Source organism: Buteo buteo, chromosome 21 (genome assembly GCF_964188355.1).
Source record: "Buteo buteo chromosome 21, bButBut1.hap1.1, whole genome shotgun sequence".
Lineage (NCBI taxonomy): Eukaryota > Metazoa > Chordata > Aves > Accipitriformes > Accipitridae > Buteo > Buteo buteo.
This window is the reverse complement of record NC_134191.1, coordinates 14,732,084-14,747,166: the sequence shown is the minus strand read 5'-3', so window position 1 is coordinate 14,747,166 and position 15,083 is coordinate 14,732,084. Positions and strand designations below refer to the sequence as shown.

Sequence of the window (15,083 nt, the reverse complement as noted above, 5' to 3'; positions counted from 1 at the left end):
CCCCCCATGTCAGTGCGTCCCCCCACCTCAGCACGCAGTCGGGGGGTCCCGGCTGCGGGTGCTGGGTGAAGCCGTGGGGGCCATCCTGCTGCCTGGGTGGGTGCTTGGCCCCAGGCATCTTGCCAGGAGCTGGCCAGGCTTGTCCTCACTTGGCATGGGTGCTTACCAGAGCTGCTGGCACTGTCTGGGTCTCCTCTCCCAGGAGACACCCCATACACCCACCGGGGAAAACCCATCCCTGCAGTGACCCCATCTCTTCCTCCCTTCAGGGCAGCCAGGGAGACCCGGGACCCCCAGGACCTCCGGTAAGGACCCACCCCATGACACGTACAGGGGACTGTCACGCAAGGGGGATGTCAGCCAGGGCGGGCGTCCCCCCAGGGAGCTGGGGTGGGGTGGCAGTGCTGGGACCACGCTGCCCCACTGCCCCCTCCCTGTCCTGTGCCACCAGCAAGCACTGTCACAAAATAATGTTCCCTTGTCCCCCGCAGGGCAGTACTGGCCCACCGGGAGCCCAGGGCCCAGCTGGGACCAAGGTATGGCATTGGCATCGGCATCGCCACGTCTGACCTGGCAGAGGAAAGTGGTGCCTTGCCAGATTTGGGGGCTGGAGGGAGGGCCACACTTGATGATATTCTGCGCTGGAGGGAGGGACGTTTCGGGTTGGCCCCCCTCCCGGAGCCAGTCGGCCCTGGGGAACAACCCTGTGGCAGGCACAGGGACGTGGCCGTGACCGCAGTGGCCGGTGGGCCGGGGCGGTGGGACTGATGCAGGTGCTGTCTTCGCAGGGCGATCCGGGGGAACCTGGTTCTGGCATCCGGGTGAGCATTTGCGTCCTCCCCACCAGCACCCATCTGGCCCCCCTAAAGCCAGCTGGTCCTGCCGCCATGTACCTTCCCGTGGCGGTAGCCGAGGTCCAGGCTGTGCCAGGGCAGCGTGCCATCCCCTCTCTGATGTGGCTGTTTCCATCACAGGGTTTGCCCGGTCCCCAGGGCAGTGTGGGTCTGCCAGGCCCCCCTGGCCCCCCTGGCCCGGGCGTAAGTATCTGCAGCCCACCCTGACCTGCTTTCTGGCTGTTCATGGCGCCCAGGCTGCCACTTGATTTCTGCTTGTGTCTCCCTCGCAGGGCCCACCGGGTGTCCCTGGGCTGCCAGGACAAGTGGTGAGTGTGTCACCTCCCCCTGCTCAGCTGCCATCGGTGTGGGTGCTCAGGGCTGCTTAGGCGGCTGCGGGACCCCCGTGCCCCAGCCCTGTTCTTACTGCCCGCAGGGGGAAAGCGGGAAGCCAGGCGTGCCGGGCAGGGATGGCGTGCCGGGGAAGGACGGCGAGGCGGGGATGCCTGGAAAGATGGTATGTTGCTGCTCACCCCGTCCCGTCCCAGAGGGAGCCCTACAAGGCTCAGCCTGGCGTGTCTGCAGCTGAGGCTGAGGGCTGTGCTGCTTGTGCCAGGGCATGCCGGGACCTTCGGGCCCTGCCGGTCCCAAGGGAGAGCCAGGGGATGCTGGAGCCCCAGGGCAGGTGAGTGCAGAGCTGCCTCGGCGGTTGGGAGCTTCCCCAGCCAGGATGAAGGGGAGCATCCCTGTGCAGCCCTGCTCACCTGCCCCCTCTCTTCCCTGTGCTCCAGGCCGTCGCTGGCCCTCCCGGTGCCAAAGGCGAGAAGGTAAGGAGCCAGGGTGCGAGGCAGGGGACCTCCCACCCCTGGGTGCTGCCGAAGACCCCAGGGTGGGCGGGGGTCCACAGGGTGCTGGCACCTGCTGTGGGCACACCTGAGCACCCGTGTGTCACTGCAGGGTGAGCCAGCGCTGCTGGAGGGCATGCTGCTGGGAGAACCTGTGAGTTGGCCCCATTAACCTTGTCACCCCATTAACCTTGTCCCCCCTTTAACCTCATTCCCCTGCTGCAAGTCCGTGCCTTCTGTGGGGGGCAAGTCAGCCCTGTGGCCGCCCCCTCCCCTAATGCTGCTCTCCCCCCGGTAGGGCTCCAAGGGTGACCGAGGCTTGCCCGGCCCCAAGGGCGAGAAGGTGAGTGCTGCCCTGGGGGGCTGGTGGGGAAGGAACCATGGGGGCCCTGGGCTCCCCAGCTGCCTCCCATGGCAGGGGGGGTCCAGCTGCAGCTGCTCGCCCTGCACATCATCTCCCAACCCTGCTTTTTGCTTGTTCTCCCCTGCCAGGGGGAGCCAGGAAGATTTGGGGAGCCGGGGGATCCTGGGGAAGATGTGAGTAGGATGCACATGGGGGGCTGGGGAGCGGGTGGTGGGGGCAACAGATGCTGTCGGTGGGGGCACAAGTGCCCCAACCACCCAGCCCTCCCTCATGGCCTGGTGTCTTCACAGGGAGCCAAGGGGTCCGCTGGAGCCAAAGGGGAGAAGGTAAGTGTCCCCTGGTCCCAGGGGAGTGGGGTGCTCCCCAGCCCTGTGGGGCCACTCTGGGTGGCTCGGTGCCCCTGGCAGCCCAGTGCCCACCAGCCAGGGGACACACCGTGTGCTCTGCCACCACGCAGGGATCGCCAGGAGCCGGTGTGCGGGGACCTCCGGGACAGGATGGACCTCCAGGCTTGAAGGTAACCCCTGCCCCCATGTCACCCTGGCTCTTGCTGTGTCACCGACACCCAGGTGCTGCCCTGGCTCAGCCAGCCATGGGAGAAGCACGCTCCTGGGGGCTGTTTTGCTGGGCCCCATCTTTTTCCTCCCTGCTGCAGGGTGACGTCGGCTTGCCAGGACCACCAGGACCCCCAGGCTTAGCAGGCATCGCTGGGACGCCAGGACAGCCGGGCCTGAGAGGGGACAACGGGCAGCCTGGCCCACCGGGTCCCCCGGGGGAGAGGGTAAAGGCTATGGCCGGTGCTTAGCCTCGCTGGTCTGGGTGACCCTGGACCCTCAGGCAGTGCCAGCAGGGTCCCTGCAAGCCTGCTGGCTCCTGGCCGTGGTCCCTGCCCGCTAAGGACCACATGTTTCCCTGCTAGGGTTTGATCGGCTTTCCTGGAAGAGACGGCACCTCTGGACCACCGGGACCTGCGGGGCCCCCAGGGCCAGCTGTGAGTATGGGCCTCCAGTGCCGTGGCATCCCTGGGGGGTGCAGGCTCTGCCCTGGCTGCCCCACCAGCTCGGGCAGGGTGATGGGCACCCACCCTGCACCTTCCCGGCCCCAGGCCCTGGGGCTGGGGGCTGCCAGGGGCTCCAGCATGGGGCAGGAGCTGCTGTGGGAGCCCCAGGGATGCTTTGCGGGGCGCCTGGCACTGCCTTCCTCCTGTGGTTCACTCACCTCTCTCTTTTCTTTTAGGGCATACAAGGGGCCGCTGGCCTGAAAGGTGACAAGGTAGGATGGGGGTAGCCCTATAGCATGAGAGATGGGGGGCCACTCCTCCCATGGGGTGTCCTTGCTGCACCCACCCCTGGGTGATGCTGAAACCACTCTGGATGGTGGCACATGGGACCCTGCTCTGTGCTGGGCACCCGGGGCAGTGGAGGGTCTGCAGGGTGTCCCCTGGCATGGTGGGGGGAGCAGTGGGCAGCAAGGACAGGGACGAACTCTTGCCTTGCCCTGGCAGGGTGCCCCGGGGGCCGGGCTGCCGGGAGCCAGAGGCGAGCGCGGAGACCCGGGGCCGCGGGTAGGTACCGCCACAGCCCCCCCGCATCCTCACTGCAGCCCCCCGTGTCCCCACCACCAGGGACGGGAAATCCCGTGGCACCATGCCCGAGGGCACAGGGAGCCAGCCCTGCACCTGTCCCCAGGGTGGGGTGACGCTGGGGATGCCCCCATCCCAGACCCCCTTCGCACATCCCTTTCTTCTCCCAGGGTGAAGACGGGCGCCCAGGGCCAGAAGGCGATCGCGGGCCGGCGGTAAATACTCCCCTCCCCGGCTGCACCCCTGGCCGGACCACCCCCTGACCACCCCTCTCCTCTCTCCTGCAGGGCTTGCCTGGGAACCGGGGGGAGCGTGGGGACAAGGTAAGGGACCCTGGGGGCTGGAGAGCTGGGGGCGGGGGGCATGAACGATGCACCCCCAGAGATTAGGGTCCCCAGGGAGGTGCTGCCCGCTCCCTGCCACGCACCCTTGCAGCGTCTCACCATCTCGCCTTCCTCTCAGGGAGACGTTGGGGCCCCAGGGCCCAAGGGAGACAAGGTGAGTCCCCGGGGCTGGGGGGCAGTGGGAGGGAGGGCAGCAGTGCTGGCCCCCCCACTCACCCCCTCCCCTCCTTTGGGTGTGCAGGGCGATACTGTGGTAGTGGAGGGGCCTGTTGGAGCACGGGGCAGCAAGGGGGAGCCGGTAAGAGATGTCCCCATTCTCCCTGTCCCTCTCTGTGTTGTTCCTTTTATCCTGATGGGCAGGGGCTCTCCTGTGCATCCCCCTCCCCCAGGCCCTGCCTGCCCTGCTCCTGGCCCAGGGCAGCTCCCAGCCCTACAGGTTTGATCCTGCACCCCCTCTCCTGAGTGGCACAGAACAGCCCCCCCCCCCGCCTGCCAGAAGAGCTGGGGGGGCTTCTTTCTGCCAAGGGACGTTCCCTCGCAGAGCACACTGTCCCCTCTCCTTCAGCCATACCACAGACATCTCTGTCCCTGCCCTGGGGGGGGTCTGTCCTCCCCACCCTGACATGTGTCTGAGCATCTCCCTGTCTCCTGACCCCTCCCGGTGTTTCCCCCTTTGCAGGGAGAGCGTGGCCTGAAGGGCACGGAAGGGGACAAGGGAGACAAGGGGGAGCAAGGCATGCCTGGAGAGAAGGTATGGGGCTGGGGGGGCTTGTGCAGGGCTGGGGGGTGCTGGGTTGGGGACCACAGAGGGCTGCAGATAGGGTGATGGACAGAGGGACCAGGGCACGGTGGCATCACTCTGCCCCACATGCTGGTGCTTGTGGGTACCCTGGCACGGTGCTTGGCATCCCGGCAAGGGGAGCTGCCAGAGCTGGCCTCGGAGGCCACCGTGGCTGTGCCATGGCCATGCTGTGGCCAGAGCTCTTCTTTCTGCCCTGTGTTGATCTGGGTTTCTGCTTGCAGGGGGCGAGAGGCGAGCAAGGTGAGAAGGGCTCCACGGGCTTCCCCGGGGCACGTGGCCCCGGTGGGCAGAAGGTAAGGAGCTGAGCATCCCTCGCTGCTAGCGGGGTGCTGGGGGGTGTCAGGGGTACCATCCCCTTCCCCTGCCCTGACCGATGCCTTTGCCTTCCCCAGGGAGAGGTTGGAGCATCGGGAGAGCCTGGCGAGCCGGTGAGGAGCCACGTCTCAGTGCCACTGCCACCCCACCATGGGGCAGAAGCAGAGCCCCTGTCACACTGTGTGCTCTCCCGCAGGGCCAGCCCGGCCGTGATGGGATCCCTGGAGCCCGGGGAGAGAAGGGCGACATGGGACCCCTGGGCATGCGCGGCCCCAAGGTGGGTTGGTCCCTCTGCCCACCGGTGCTCTCCCAGCCAGGACCCATGCCAGCTCAGCAAGGCTCTGACTCCCCTCCTCATCCTTGCAGGGGGACCGGGGCATGAAAGGCGCCTGCGGCCTCGATGGGGACAAGGGCGAGAAGGTGAGTGGGTGCCCACAGGGTGCCACAGGAGCCCGGACGGTGCCTGGAGGCTGCGGCCCTTTGGATCCCCTCCGCCAGCCGGCAGGAGCAGGGAGATGGCTGAGGCTGGAGCTCGGCCCCGCGGCAGGGGGATGGGGTCCCCTCCTCTGCCCGCGGCTCTGGGGTGAGCATTAAGGAGCGCACGACTGACCGCCCTGCTTCTCTCCTGCCTGCTGTAGGGAGACCCGGGAATCCCGGGGCGCTCGGGGCTGCCGGGGAGGAAAGGCGAGCCGGTAAGCATCACGCTGGCACTGGGGTGGGATGGGGATGCACGGCAGGTGGCTGATGGATGTCTGCTTTGTCCCCCAGGGAGAGCTGGGTCTGTCAGGGCCACCAGGCATCCCCGGGAAAGAGGGGCTCATGGGACCCAAGGTAGGTTAGGGCAGTGCCAGGAAAAGCTGTGCTGGCACTTCAGCCCCCCGGCTGCCTGTCCCCCACTGCCTGTCCCCCACTGCCTGCCTCTTCCTCTTCACAGGGCGACCGGGGATTCGACGGGCAGCAGGGAGCCAAAGGAGACCAGGGCGAGAAAGGAGACCGGGTGAGCGGGCTGGGAAGGGATGGTATGCGTTGCACCATGTTGCTTTTACCAGGACCTGGCCTTGGTCAGAAGCACATCAGAGCCCGATGCTCCCAGAAGAGCCGTCCGGCACTGCTCTAAATTATGTCACCAAACTATAAGTGACAACAAATTCCCACTCTTTACAAGAAGGCACTAGTGCCAGTGCTTTGGGGATGCCCAGCTGCGGGGTCAGAGGATGCCCATGGTGCCTGCTCATGGGGCTCTGACACCCCCAGCTTCACACTCTGCTCTCCTGCAGGGCGCCCCGGGCGTTATCGGTGGCCCCGGTCCCCGGGGTAGTGACGGTGCTCCTGGCCCCCCTGGGCCCCCAGGGAACGTTGGTCCACGAGGTCCCGAGGGCATGCAGGGCCAGAAGGTGAGTCCCCACTGCAGCTGGCCGGTCCCCCGCCGGGTGCCGTGAGGAGGGGAGGGTCCTGTCCCCGGAGTGGGTGAGGGGTTGATGGCATCAGGAACCACGTCTCAGCTCAGTCCCTGCCCTGCCAACTCACCGGCTTTGGGGTCCTCCCTTGTGTCCCCCTGCCCAGGGAATGGGAGCCTGAGGGGTTGGGACCCTGCTTGTCCTGGGGCTGGGCTAGACCCATTCCTGTCCCCATCCCCACCTGCACAGGTGTCCCTGCGCTGCGGGGATGGGGAAAGCAGAACATCCATGGCGGCTGAGGAGAGCAGAGAGGCTCCAGAGCCACCAGCCAGATCCTGAGCATGTGTCCTTTGCAGGGGGAGAGAGGCCCCCCTGGACAGTCGGTGCCAGGGGCCCGCGGCGTGCCCGGCATCCCTGGCGAGAGAGGAGAGCAGGTGGGTGAGCGGGTGTCCGGCCCTGGGCCGGTGAGCCCCAGCCAGGGCCAAACTCCCACCTCCCTTCTGCTTGTCCCTAGGGCAGTCCTGGCACCCAGGGGCTCCGTGGGGAGAAAGGGGAACCGGGCATGACGGTAAGGAGCCAGGAGGGACCTGGCTCAGACTCGCAGCGCTCACGTCACCGGGGTGGGAAGGGGTGTTGGATCCATCCCACTGCCACTGATTGAGGGCCTTCCCCCACCTCCGGGCTCTGCTGGGGCCCGGGGAAAGGGTTTTTCCTCTTCTCTAATTGCACCATCCCCCATTGCGACGTGGGTCCTTTGCCCCTCCATATGTCCGGCAGGAGGAGGAGATCCGCGCCTTCGTCAGGCAGGAGATGAGCCAGCACTGCGGTGAGCATCCCCCATCGCTGCCCCGGGGCCGGGGGTCTGGTCCCCGCTGCCCCTGACCCCTCGCCCCGTCTCTCCCGCAGCCTGCGGCGGCCACTTCCCACAGCGCCTGGATTCACGTGAGCACTCAGGTTGCGGCTTTCCCTTCCTACCCCCCTGCCCCTGCTCTGCACGTGTGGTACCAAAGGGGTCCCAGCACCCAGGTGTGCCGCTGGTTTTGGGGGTGCTGGAGGTGACTGGGATCCTCCGGGGCCCCCTCGGTCAGGGCCAGCATCAGCGTGGGACCATGTGCAGGGAGAAGGGATGGTGCATGGCAGAAGTGATGGTGCAGCAGGGATCCCCAGGGGCAGGTGGCTCGGGATGGTGCCAGTGGGGTCCGGGCACGACCAGGGTCTACCCGATAGAGAAGGGACCGCGGGGACCGCGCCTCATCCATGCTTGGGTGCCGGAGCTGGGGCAGGCGGCCTTGCAGGGGCCAGGACTGCTGGAGGGGAGGGTGAGCTGGAGGAGGGGGCTGGAGGGCTGGGGGCAAGGGGTGGGCTGGGATGAGGTGGGTGCTTTCTCTCCAAGGAGGCTGGGGGGCTCAGGCCAGGAGCAGCCTCCACTCTCTCCAGGGAGGAGGAAGAAGCGTGCGCCAGGAGAGGGAGCACGGCCAAACAGGTGATGGAGAGCCCGGAGGACCTACGAGATCCTGCCCTGTGGGCACATGTGCCTCCCTGTGCCCGTTGTCATCCCCATCCCCATCCTGCTGGGCTCCCCACGGCTCCCGTCCCACTGGGCAGCAGCTCCTCCTGCCTGTCCCTCCTTCGGGAGCCCCCAGCAGCCCTGGTCTGCAGTGCAGAGAGAGGAGGGGGTGTCCCCAGGTTCCCCATCCCTGGCCGTGTACCCCGGCAGGCTGCAGCAGTGCTGGGGCAGTGCCGGGCTGCTCCACACTTCCAAGGGGTGGTTTCCTCCCGGGAGGCAGGGGGAAAGCGCCCCGGGCCCCCTCGCCGCCTCTCTGATGCCTGTACCATGTCCTTTGCCCTGGCAGGGCTCTTCCCCACCCAGCCGTTCCCTGCTGGCAGCGCTCATGCAGTCCCTGTGCTCAAGTTGTCACACACTGAGGAAGAGGAGGGTGAGTGTCATCCCTGTGCTTTTAGTCCCCATCCCCCTTTTCCCCTGCTCCCTCTCTGTGGCTGGTCACATCCCTGCCCTCTGCTTGCAGGCACTGAGGGATAATCCATCAGTGGCCATGCTGCCGGTCCCAGGGGGCTTTAATTAAAGACCGGGGAGAGGAGAGGGCACCAATGGGGGGGTGTGCATGTATGTGTGTGCGTGCAGGTGTGTGGCTGTGTGCCAGGCTGTGGCTGGGGGGAGCAGGGTGGAGGGGACAGAGGGGGAGATAAGGTGCCGCTCACATCCAGCGCTGTCTCCCAGGGCAGGACAGGCGAGTCGTGCTTGACACTGATGATCTCGAGTACGAGAGCGTGTATGGGGAGGAGGAGGACTACGATGAGGTCCCCGAGATGGACAGCTCGGAGCAGCCTGCGATGGGCGGTGAGCTTCCCTGCCCCTGCCCGGCACCTGAGGATGGAGCCACCAGAGGCGACCATGGGGCTGCCTGGGCTTTGCTGGGGTGATACCTCCACATCCCGCCTGGCAGCGGGTCCCCGCACCCTCTGGCTAGGGGGATTTGCAGCCCTCTCGCTGGCACCCAGGCAAGGTGCACGCTCCCCATCACAGCACTGCCATGCACGCTGCGCAGTCCTCGTGCTCCATCCCCCTCGCTGAAGCCATCGCCAGCAGTGACGGATGGTTTGCTGGGCTGGTGGGACCTGCTGCCCCTGGCAGCTTTCCTGTGCTCCTGGTCACGAGCTGCAGGAGAGGATCACAAAGCCCCCAGGAGAGCAGGGAAGCCCTGGCAGCAGCTAGCAGCATGCAGAGGGTCCCGCTGGTACCCTTCCAAGGGACGCCGTGGCCGTCATGTCCCTGTGCCGCCTGCCTCCCAGCTCTACCTCCAGCTTTTGCTGAGGGCTGCCCCTGTGAGAGGGCTTGCCCAGAGCAGCGTCTCCTGCTCTCACTCCCAGCACTTGGGCAGGGCAGAGATGTCCCCTCCAGCCAAACCCTGCCCGCGCTCAGCTGGGAGCCATCCACTGCCTTCCCCTTCTGGCGTTTCTCCTCCTCTGCCAAGTGGGTCCGGCTGCCTCCATCACCGGTGTGCTGCCGGCTCCCGCCTGCCCTCACCATCGCCGTTTGCACCCCGCAGCTGAGCCCTGCAGCCTGCCGCTGGACGAGGGGGACTGCCAGCACTACACGCTGCGGTGGTACTACAACCAAAGAGTCACCGAATGCCGGCCCTTCGTCTACAGCGGCTGCCGGGGCAACCTCAACCGCTTCGACAGCAAGGAGGAGTGCGAGCTGCACTGTGGGCAGCACCCAGGGGCAGGTAGGCATGGCACTGGCAGGTCTGGCAGCATCCCCAGCTGGTGCCGCGAGCTCGGCCGGTGCAGAGCCGGGGGGGATGATGCTGGTCCCCCACCTCAGCTCTGACACCCCCTTGCTTCTCTCCACAGATGCCCGTGGCGTTGCCAGCGGCAAGGTGGGAGGGCAGTCAAAGGCGTAAGTGCGGGCAGTGTCTTGGCAGGCAGGGCTGCCCGGCGGCAGGGCCCGGCTGCTGCCCCGGCCGGGGCTGGGCTGCCCGCAGTGGTGGGGTCCACATGCCCACCCGCCCCCGGCAGGAACCTGGTGCTATTTCTAACGTGTCTTTTTGCTGCTCACGGGTTTTTCCTTTCATATCAGTTTTATTGCCCATTAAGGTGAAACTTGTATCAAATGGGAAACCACGCACCCCCCCAAGACTTTTAACCCCTTTTCCCGCCTGGAGGTTTCCTGGGCTGTTCCCAGTTTGATTTTTAACTTATTTGCTGCTGACGGGATAGCGCTTGGCCCCATGCCCCCTCTCCCCTGGCCCAGGAGCGGAGCTGGGACGTGGCATGGTTGCGCTCCCCTCGCCTCATCTAACACCCTCATCCCCTTCCCTGCCCCTCCACAGACCCCCAAACCCCTTCCCATTCCCCACTCTCTGCCAGGGGAGGCAGTCCGCATCCCTGGGCCAGGCGCTGCCTCCTTGCATGGCATCCCTCACCACCCACCCTGCAACCAGCTCCATCTGAATAAATTTCACCTTAACCGCAACTGGGGCCCGGTTCCCCTTTTGCGGCTGCGATGGTTTGGCAAAGACCTGTGGGGAGGCCGGAGGCTTTCTCCGTGCGCTACCCTCCAGCTCGCACGCCTGCCAGCAGCACATCTGTTTTCAATCTGGGGGGGGCTTGCCTGCACCCCCCAGCCCATCAGGAAAACCCTGAGGATGGTGCTATGTTAGAGGAGGTTCCTGCTCGCCTATGCTCGCTCTCAAAGGCTTCATGAAAGCGATGTTGGCTCCTGGGGGTCCACAGCCCCTGCCTCCCCCAAGCCCCAGCGCCAAGTGGGGACGTGCCCCCCACCGCCTCGGGGCCCGGGGGCCTGCGGGCTGCTAGGCGGGCTCTGTGGCACCCATACGTACCGCTGCTCTCTGTGTATATCTGTATACAGCGAATGTATATGCGTACCAATGCGGGGGGGGGGGTGTGTGTGATATTAAAGCTGTGCTCATGGGGAGATGCCATGCTTCTTGGTGCGCCGCTGAAGATGCCCATGGAGACCGGGGCCAGCTCTTGAGTCAAGCGTGCCCACTGCCCACCCCAGCTAGGATGCCCTTCCCAGATGCTCACTGCTGGCGGTGCTGGCTAGGGGTCCTCACCCTCCCCGGGACCCCAGTGCCACATTCCCGTGCCGGGCTGACGCAAGCCAGGCCACAACCCCCCGGCCGCGCCGTGACGTGTCGGCACGCGGAGCTGCGGTGATGCATAATATGCTGGGTGAATCAGCACCACTGGCTAATTTTGGCTGCTGGGGGTGAGTTCCTGGCCATCCCCGGGAGGAGGAACAGAGCAGGCGTTATTTCCTCTCCCTGCTGCTGCCAGGGAGGCTGGCATGGGACGGGTCACCCTGCGGCCATGGGGGTGGGCATGACCCCCAGCAGTCTGAGCTCCAGCCCTGGGCACCCTGGCTCCTTGCCCCGGCCAGCCCTCCAGGCTGAGCACTCACCAACTCATCTCACACAGGTGCCTGCCCAGCATGAGACCCCCTGGGTGCTCCCACAGCTGCTAAGGGGGGAACTTTGGGGCAAAACCCTCTGCGTGGGGCTCGTCCCACAGCAACACCTCCAGGGCACTACCCACCACAGGCAGCTGGCAGAGGGGCTGGGCCAGGCTGGACTGGTGCAGGTGGGCTGCAAACCAGTGGCGTCCCAGTTAGAGTGGGTGAAGGTGAACTGCAAACCAGTGGTGTCCCCCAGCTGGACTGGTGCAGGTGGGCTGCAAACTAGTGGTGTCCTTCTTGAACTGGTGCAGCTGACTGCAAACCAGTAGCTCAGGCAGTGCTCTGGGTTTGGCACAGCAGGGAGGTGACATGTCTCCAGGTATGTCCCCCAGCTGGCCAAGGCCAGGGAGTCCATCAGGACGGCAGCACCAAACCAACGCTGGGAGACGTCGCGTGCGGCACAACGCCTGGGGAGCTGGCGCTTGCCGCCGGTGCCACAAACGCTGGCCAGCAGCAATGTGTGTGTGTTTTTCTCCCTTCCTTAAAAAAAAGCTGACAGGAGCAGGAAAGCTCAATTAGTTGGAGAAAAACCATTTTGCGAGTCAGACGTGAAATAATAATGCCTAAGCTGCCCCAGGTTCCTGGAATCCCCTCCAAATGCAGCTGATGGAGCTGTGAGGGGCACGTGCCCACCCACGGCCCGGGATGATTTCATCTGCTATTAGGCAAAATGTATTAATAACGTTGTCCCCGTCCCCCCCCGCATGTCACCCTTCGTGGGCCGGAGGTGGAGCTGGGGGCAGGATAAGAGCCGGGGCTTGGCAGGGAGCAGGGCAAACCCCAGCTCGTGGTCCCCGCACCTGGGAAGCATTGCCTGAACATCAGAGGGACAAGGACCTGCTGAAAATGGTGAGGCTGCGCTCTTCAGTGGTGCTTTCCAGGGGGCTTTTAGCTGGGAAATGGGTTGCGGGGGGTTGGATGCTTTTCATTACCCACTTCCCAGCAAGTTAAACCACCTCCGGCTGCCTGCTCCGGTACTTTCCCAAGGGCTTCACGCTGGAGATGGGTTGCAGGAGGTTGGATGCCTTTCACTGCCCTCCTTCCTGCTGGGCGACTGATTCGGGGGAGATGCTGCCATAACAGCAGGATTTGTGCGGCAGTCCCCCCACACCCACTCTGACCCCCATTGCCTCTGGCACAGCACCCTGACCCTCACCCTGCAGCACAGCACCTTGCATCCCCCAGGGCCCTCCCTGGGACCAGGGCTGGGTACAGGGCAGAGGAAGATGCTGAGGCTCGGCACAACTCTGCACATGGGCGGACTCGTGCCCTTGTCATCCCACTGCCACCAACCTGCTGCGTATTTTAGGCCAAGTGGCTCGTGTCCCTCCTGGAGGGGGGGTGGCTTTTGCCCCAGAGAGCCCAGCAGCCCCGCGGGGGATGGCATCCACTGGGAAGGCGTGGGAGGAGGAAAGCCCCACTGCCTGCCCAGCCCCGAAACCCCGGACACGTCACGCTTCCCTGGCCAAAGGGAAGGGTCTGGGCTGGGCAGCGGCCACCCCCCCCCGGGTGGGAATATCCCTTCCCCTGAGTGGCAAAGGGCTGGAGGGTGTGAAATGGAGGGGACAGCCAGTATCTGGCCAGGGGCTGTGGGAAAGGACAGGGACACCCAGCTGATTTGCTTCCCACGTCCCCTTCAGCCTCCCCAAAACTGCCCCCCATGCGAAAAGGTTAAAATCAGGGTGGAAAACTGAAGGCTCCCCAAAAGGAAGGTGAGCCCCCACCTCCGGGCATGGCCAGCTGGCGCAGGGAGTGGGGGGGCTCTGCGTGCGGCACCCTGGCAGGGACGCATCCTGCCTGGAGGGCTGTGGGGCCATGGCAGCGCGATGGGGGGGACACGACACGATGCTCAGCACCAGCTGTGTGCTCCCCGCAGGCACTCCTGGCTGTGCTGCGCTGCAGGACGCTGCTCACCTTCCTGGTGGTCCTTGGGGTGCCGGCGAGAGCCTGGAAGGGGCCAAGCCATGAGCAGCTCCCGCCAGCCCCTCGAGCTGGGGACGGAGGGAAGCTGACGAAGCAGGAAACCACCGGTGCTAATGAGACGCTGCCAGATCTCCCTGAAATGAGGAGGGGTGACCACGGATCTGGGGGAGGGTCTCATCCAGACAAAGCCAGCCCACCACTGCTAGAAGGGTCAGCAAGAAAAGCATTGCCCTGGCCGATGAGCCCAGCTGCCAAGAGACCTGCTCCCAGAAAAAAGGCGAGAATGGTGTCCCTGTCACTTGATGTCCCCACCCATGTACTGAAAATCCTGCTCGACCTGGCCAGAGAGAAGGAGCTGCAGGCCAAGGCGGCTGCCAATGCCGAGCTGATGGCCCGTCTCGGGCGCAGGAAATAAACCTCCCCGGCTGAGCACGGCTTCTCGGCCACGGGGGGCACGGGCAGAGAGGAGTGTGGGGCGGCATCGGTGTGCCTGTGAGGGACTGTGGACACGGCACCTTGTTCTCCCGGTGCCCATGGCACCAGCAGCAGCCACGGGAGGACTTGGGAGCACCACTGGAGAAGACACGGCCGCGTTTGCCTTCACCGGGACCAGCCCCAGAGCACAGCTGGCTCCCAGCCCTGGGCACCACAGGGATTTCTGTGCCCGGCTTCGCTCCCCACTTACCCACTGCTGGGATGTCTCCAAAGGGGCCTTATCCAGCCAGGCGGGTTTTCCCATGTGTCACCTCTCTCTGGGTGGCTGCAGCACACAAAATCCTCCACGAAACTCAGCTGAGCCTTGAAGACGGACCTGGCGATTGTGCACAATAAAAGGTGGTATTGAACACGACTTGTTGTGGTTTATACCGGTCCTGTACTCCTGTACACCCCCATTTTGTATGCCCTCTCCCCAGAGCTGCAGTGGGAGCACATCCCAGGCCAGGGCCGGCACTGGAGCTCGTTAAACCCCAAATGAGGGGTGTCAGCCCTTGCACCAGCAGTGGGGCTGGCCCCCAGCCCAGGGTGCTCGCAGCAGCTCTGGGCCAACGGGGACATTACGTTGCGCTGCTGGAGCTGCCGTCTTCGGCGAGGCTGGGAGATAAGAGCGGTGCGGAGCAGAGTGCGGCCGCCCCGTGCAAAGTACAGGGCGGCACGGGCAAGGCAGAGGCTGGGGGACACCCACCAGAGGGGCTGCTGGAGCTGGTGGGGGACACAGCCATGCTCTTCGAGGAGTACCTGCTGCAGGGTGAGTGCAGCCCCTTCGCCTTGGAGCAGGTGCTGGCTTTGGGAAGGGGGCAGAAGCAATTGGGGTGACCCCACACCCTGTGGGACGGGCGTATTTCCGTAGCCGGTGAAGGGATGTGCCAGCAGATGGGTGGGTTGGGGTGAGGTCTGGGGTGGGTAACGGGTTCTTTGCCTTCCCCACCTGCCCCAGGGCTCAGGCGATGCCCGGGTAGCGCTGGACCCCAGGGACACCCCACTGCAGTGTGTGGGTGCTGTGGGGCCAGGCCCGGGGGTTCGTGGGTGCGGGGTACTGATGGGGTGCTGGTGGCAGCAGAGACACGGGGCACGGGAAGAGCTGCCAGAGACGGTGCATCACAGCGGGGATGCTCCAGGGCGGGCAGTCCAGGTGACAACTGCCCGTCCCCAGGAGGGGGTTCTCCCCCGCCACCCCC

General features: G+C 65.5%; 2 protein-coding genes across 2 annotated transcripts in view; both read left to right on the top strand.

The window, feature by feature from the left end:
- COL7A1 (collagen type VII alpha 1 chain) overlaps window positions 1-10,984 on the top strand; it is a 36,872-nt gene extending 25,888 nt beyond the window's left edge. Inside the window, exons 83-121 of the mRNA XM_075053472.1 lie at window positions 270-305; window positions 492-536; window positions 789-821; window positions 975-1,037; window positions 1,127-1,162; window positions 1,270-1,350; window positions 1,450-1,518; window positions 1,625-1,660; window positions 1,791-1,832; window positions 1,977-2,021; window positions 2,171-2,215; window positions 2,333-2,368; window positions 2,500-2,559; window positions 2,698-2,823; window positions 2,962-3,033; window positions 3,279-3,314; window positions 3,547-3,606; window positions 3,795-3,839; window positions 3,912-3,947; window positions 4,087-4,122; window positions 4,210-4,266; window positions 4,648-4,719; window positions 4,992-5,063; window positions 5,163-5,198; window positions 5,282-5,362; window positions 5,452-5,505; window positions 5,724-5,777; window positions 5,854-5,916; window positions 6,020-6,082; window positions 6,363-6,479; window positions 6,839-6,916; window positions 6,997-7,050; window positions 7,260-7,308; window positions 7,389-7,436; window positions 7,876-7,965; window positions 8,336-8,419; window positions 8,722-8,841; window positions 9,551-9,730; window positions 9,858-10,984. Coding sequence (XP_074909573.1) covers window positions 270-305; window positions 492-536; window positions 789-821; window positions 975-1,037; window positions 1,127-1,162; window positions 1,270-1,350; window positions 1,450-1,518; window positions 1,625-1,660; window positions 1,791-1,832; window positions 1,977-2,021; window positions 2,171-2,215; window positions 2,333-2,368; window positions 2,500-2,559; window positions 2,698-2,823; window positions 2,962-3,033; window positions 3,279-3,314; window positions 3,547-3,606; window positions 3,795-3,839; window positions 3,912-3,947; window positions 4,087-4,122; window positions 4,210-4,266; window positions 4,648-4,719; window positions 4,992-5,063; window positions 5,163-5,198; window positions 5,282-5,362; window positions 5,452-5,505; window positions 5,724-5,777; window positions 5,854-5,916; window positions 6,020-6,082; window positions 6,363-6,479; window positions 6,839-6,916; window positions 6,997-7,050; window positions 7,260-7,308; window positions 7,389-7,436; window positions 7,876-7,965; window positions 8,336-8,419; window positions 8,722-8,841; window positions 9,551-9,730; window positions 9,858-9,907 — 2,460 coding nt within the window. The 3' untranslated portion in view covers window positions 9,908-10,984. The remainder of the gene's footprint in view (window positions 1-269; window positions 306-491; window positions 537-788; window positions 822-974; window positions 1,038-1,126; window positions 1,163-1,269; window positions 1,351-1,449; window positions 1,519-1,624; window positions 1,661-1,790; window positions 1,833-1,976; window positions 2,022-2,170; window positions 2,216-2,332; window positions 2,369-2,499; window positions 2,560-2,697; window positions 2,824-2,961; window positions 3,034-3,278; window positions 3,315-3,546; window positions 3,607-3,794; window positions 3,840-3,911; window positions 3,948-4,086; window positions 4,123-4,209; window positions 4,267-4,647; window positions 4,720-4,991; window positions 5,064-5,162; window positions 5,199-5,281; window positions 5,363-5,451; window positions 5,506-5,723; window positions 5,778-5,853; window positions 5,917-6,019; window positions 6,083-6,362; window positions 6,480-6,838; window positions 6,917-6,996; window positions 7,051-7,259; window positions 7,309-7,388; window positions 7,437-7,875; window positions 7,966-8,335; window positions 8,420-8,721; window positions 8,842-9,550; window positions 9,731-9,857) is intronic.
- A 2,232-nt stretch (window positions 10,985-13,216) lies between these two features.
- On the top strand, window positions 13,217-13,822 carry UCN2 (urocortin 2). Its single transcript, XM_075053471.1, has one exon. The coding sequence runs from the start codon at window positions 13,217-13,219 to the stop codon at window positions 13,820-13,822; it is 606 nt and encodes a 201-aa protein (XP_074909572.1).
- The last annotated feature ends 1,261 nt before the right edge of the window (window positions 13,823-15,083 follow it).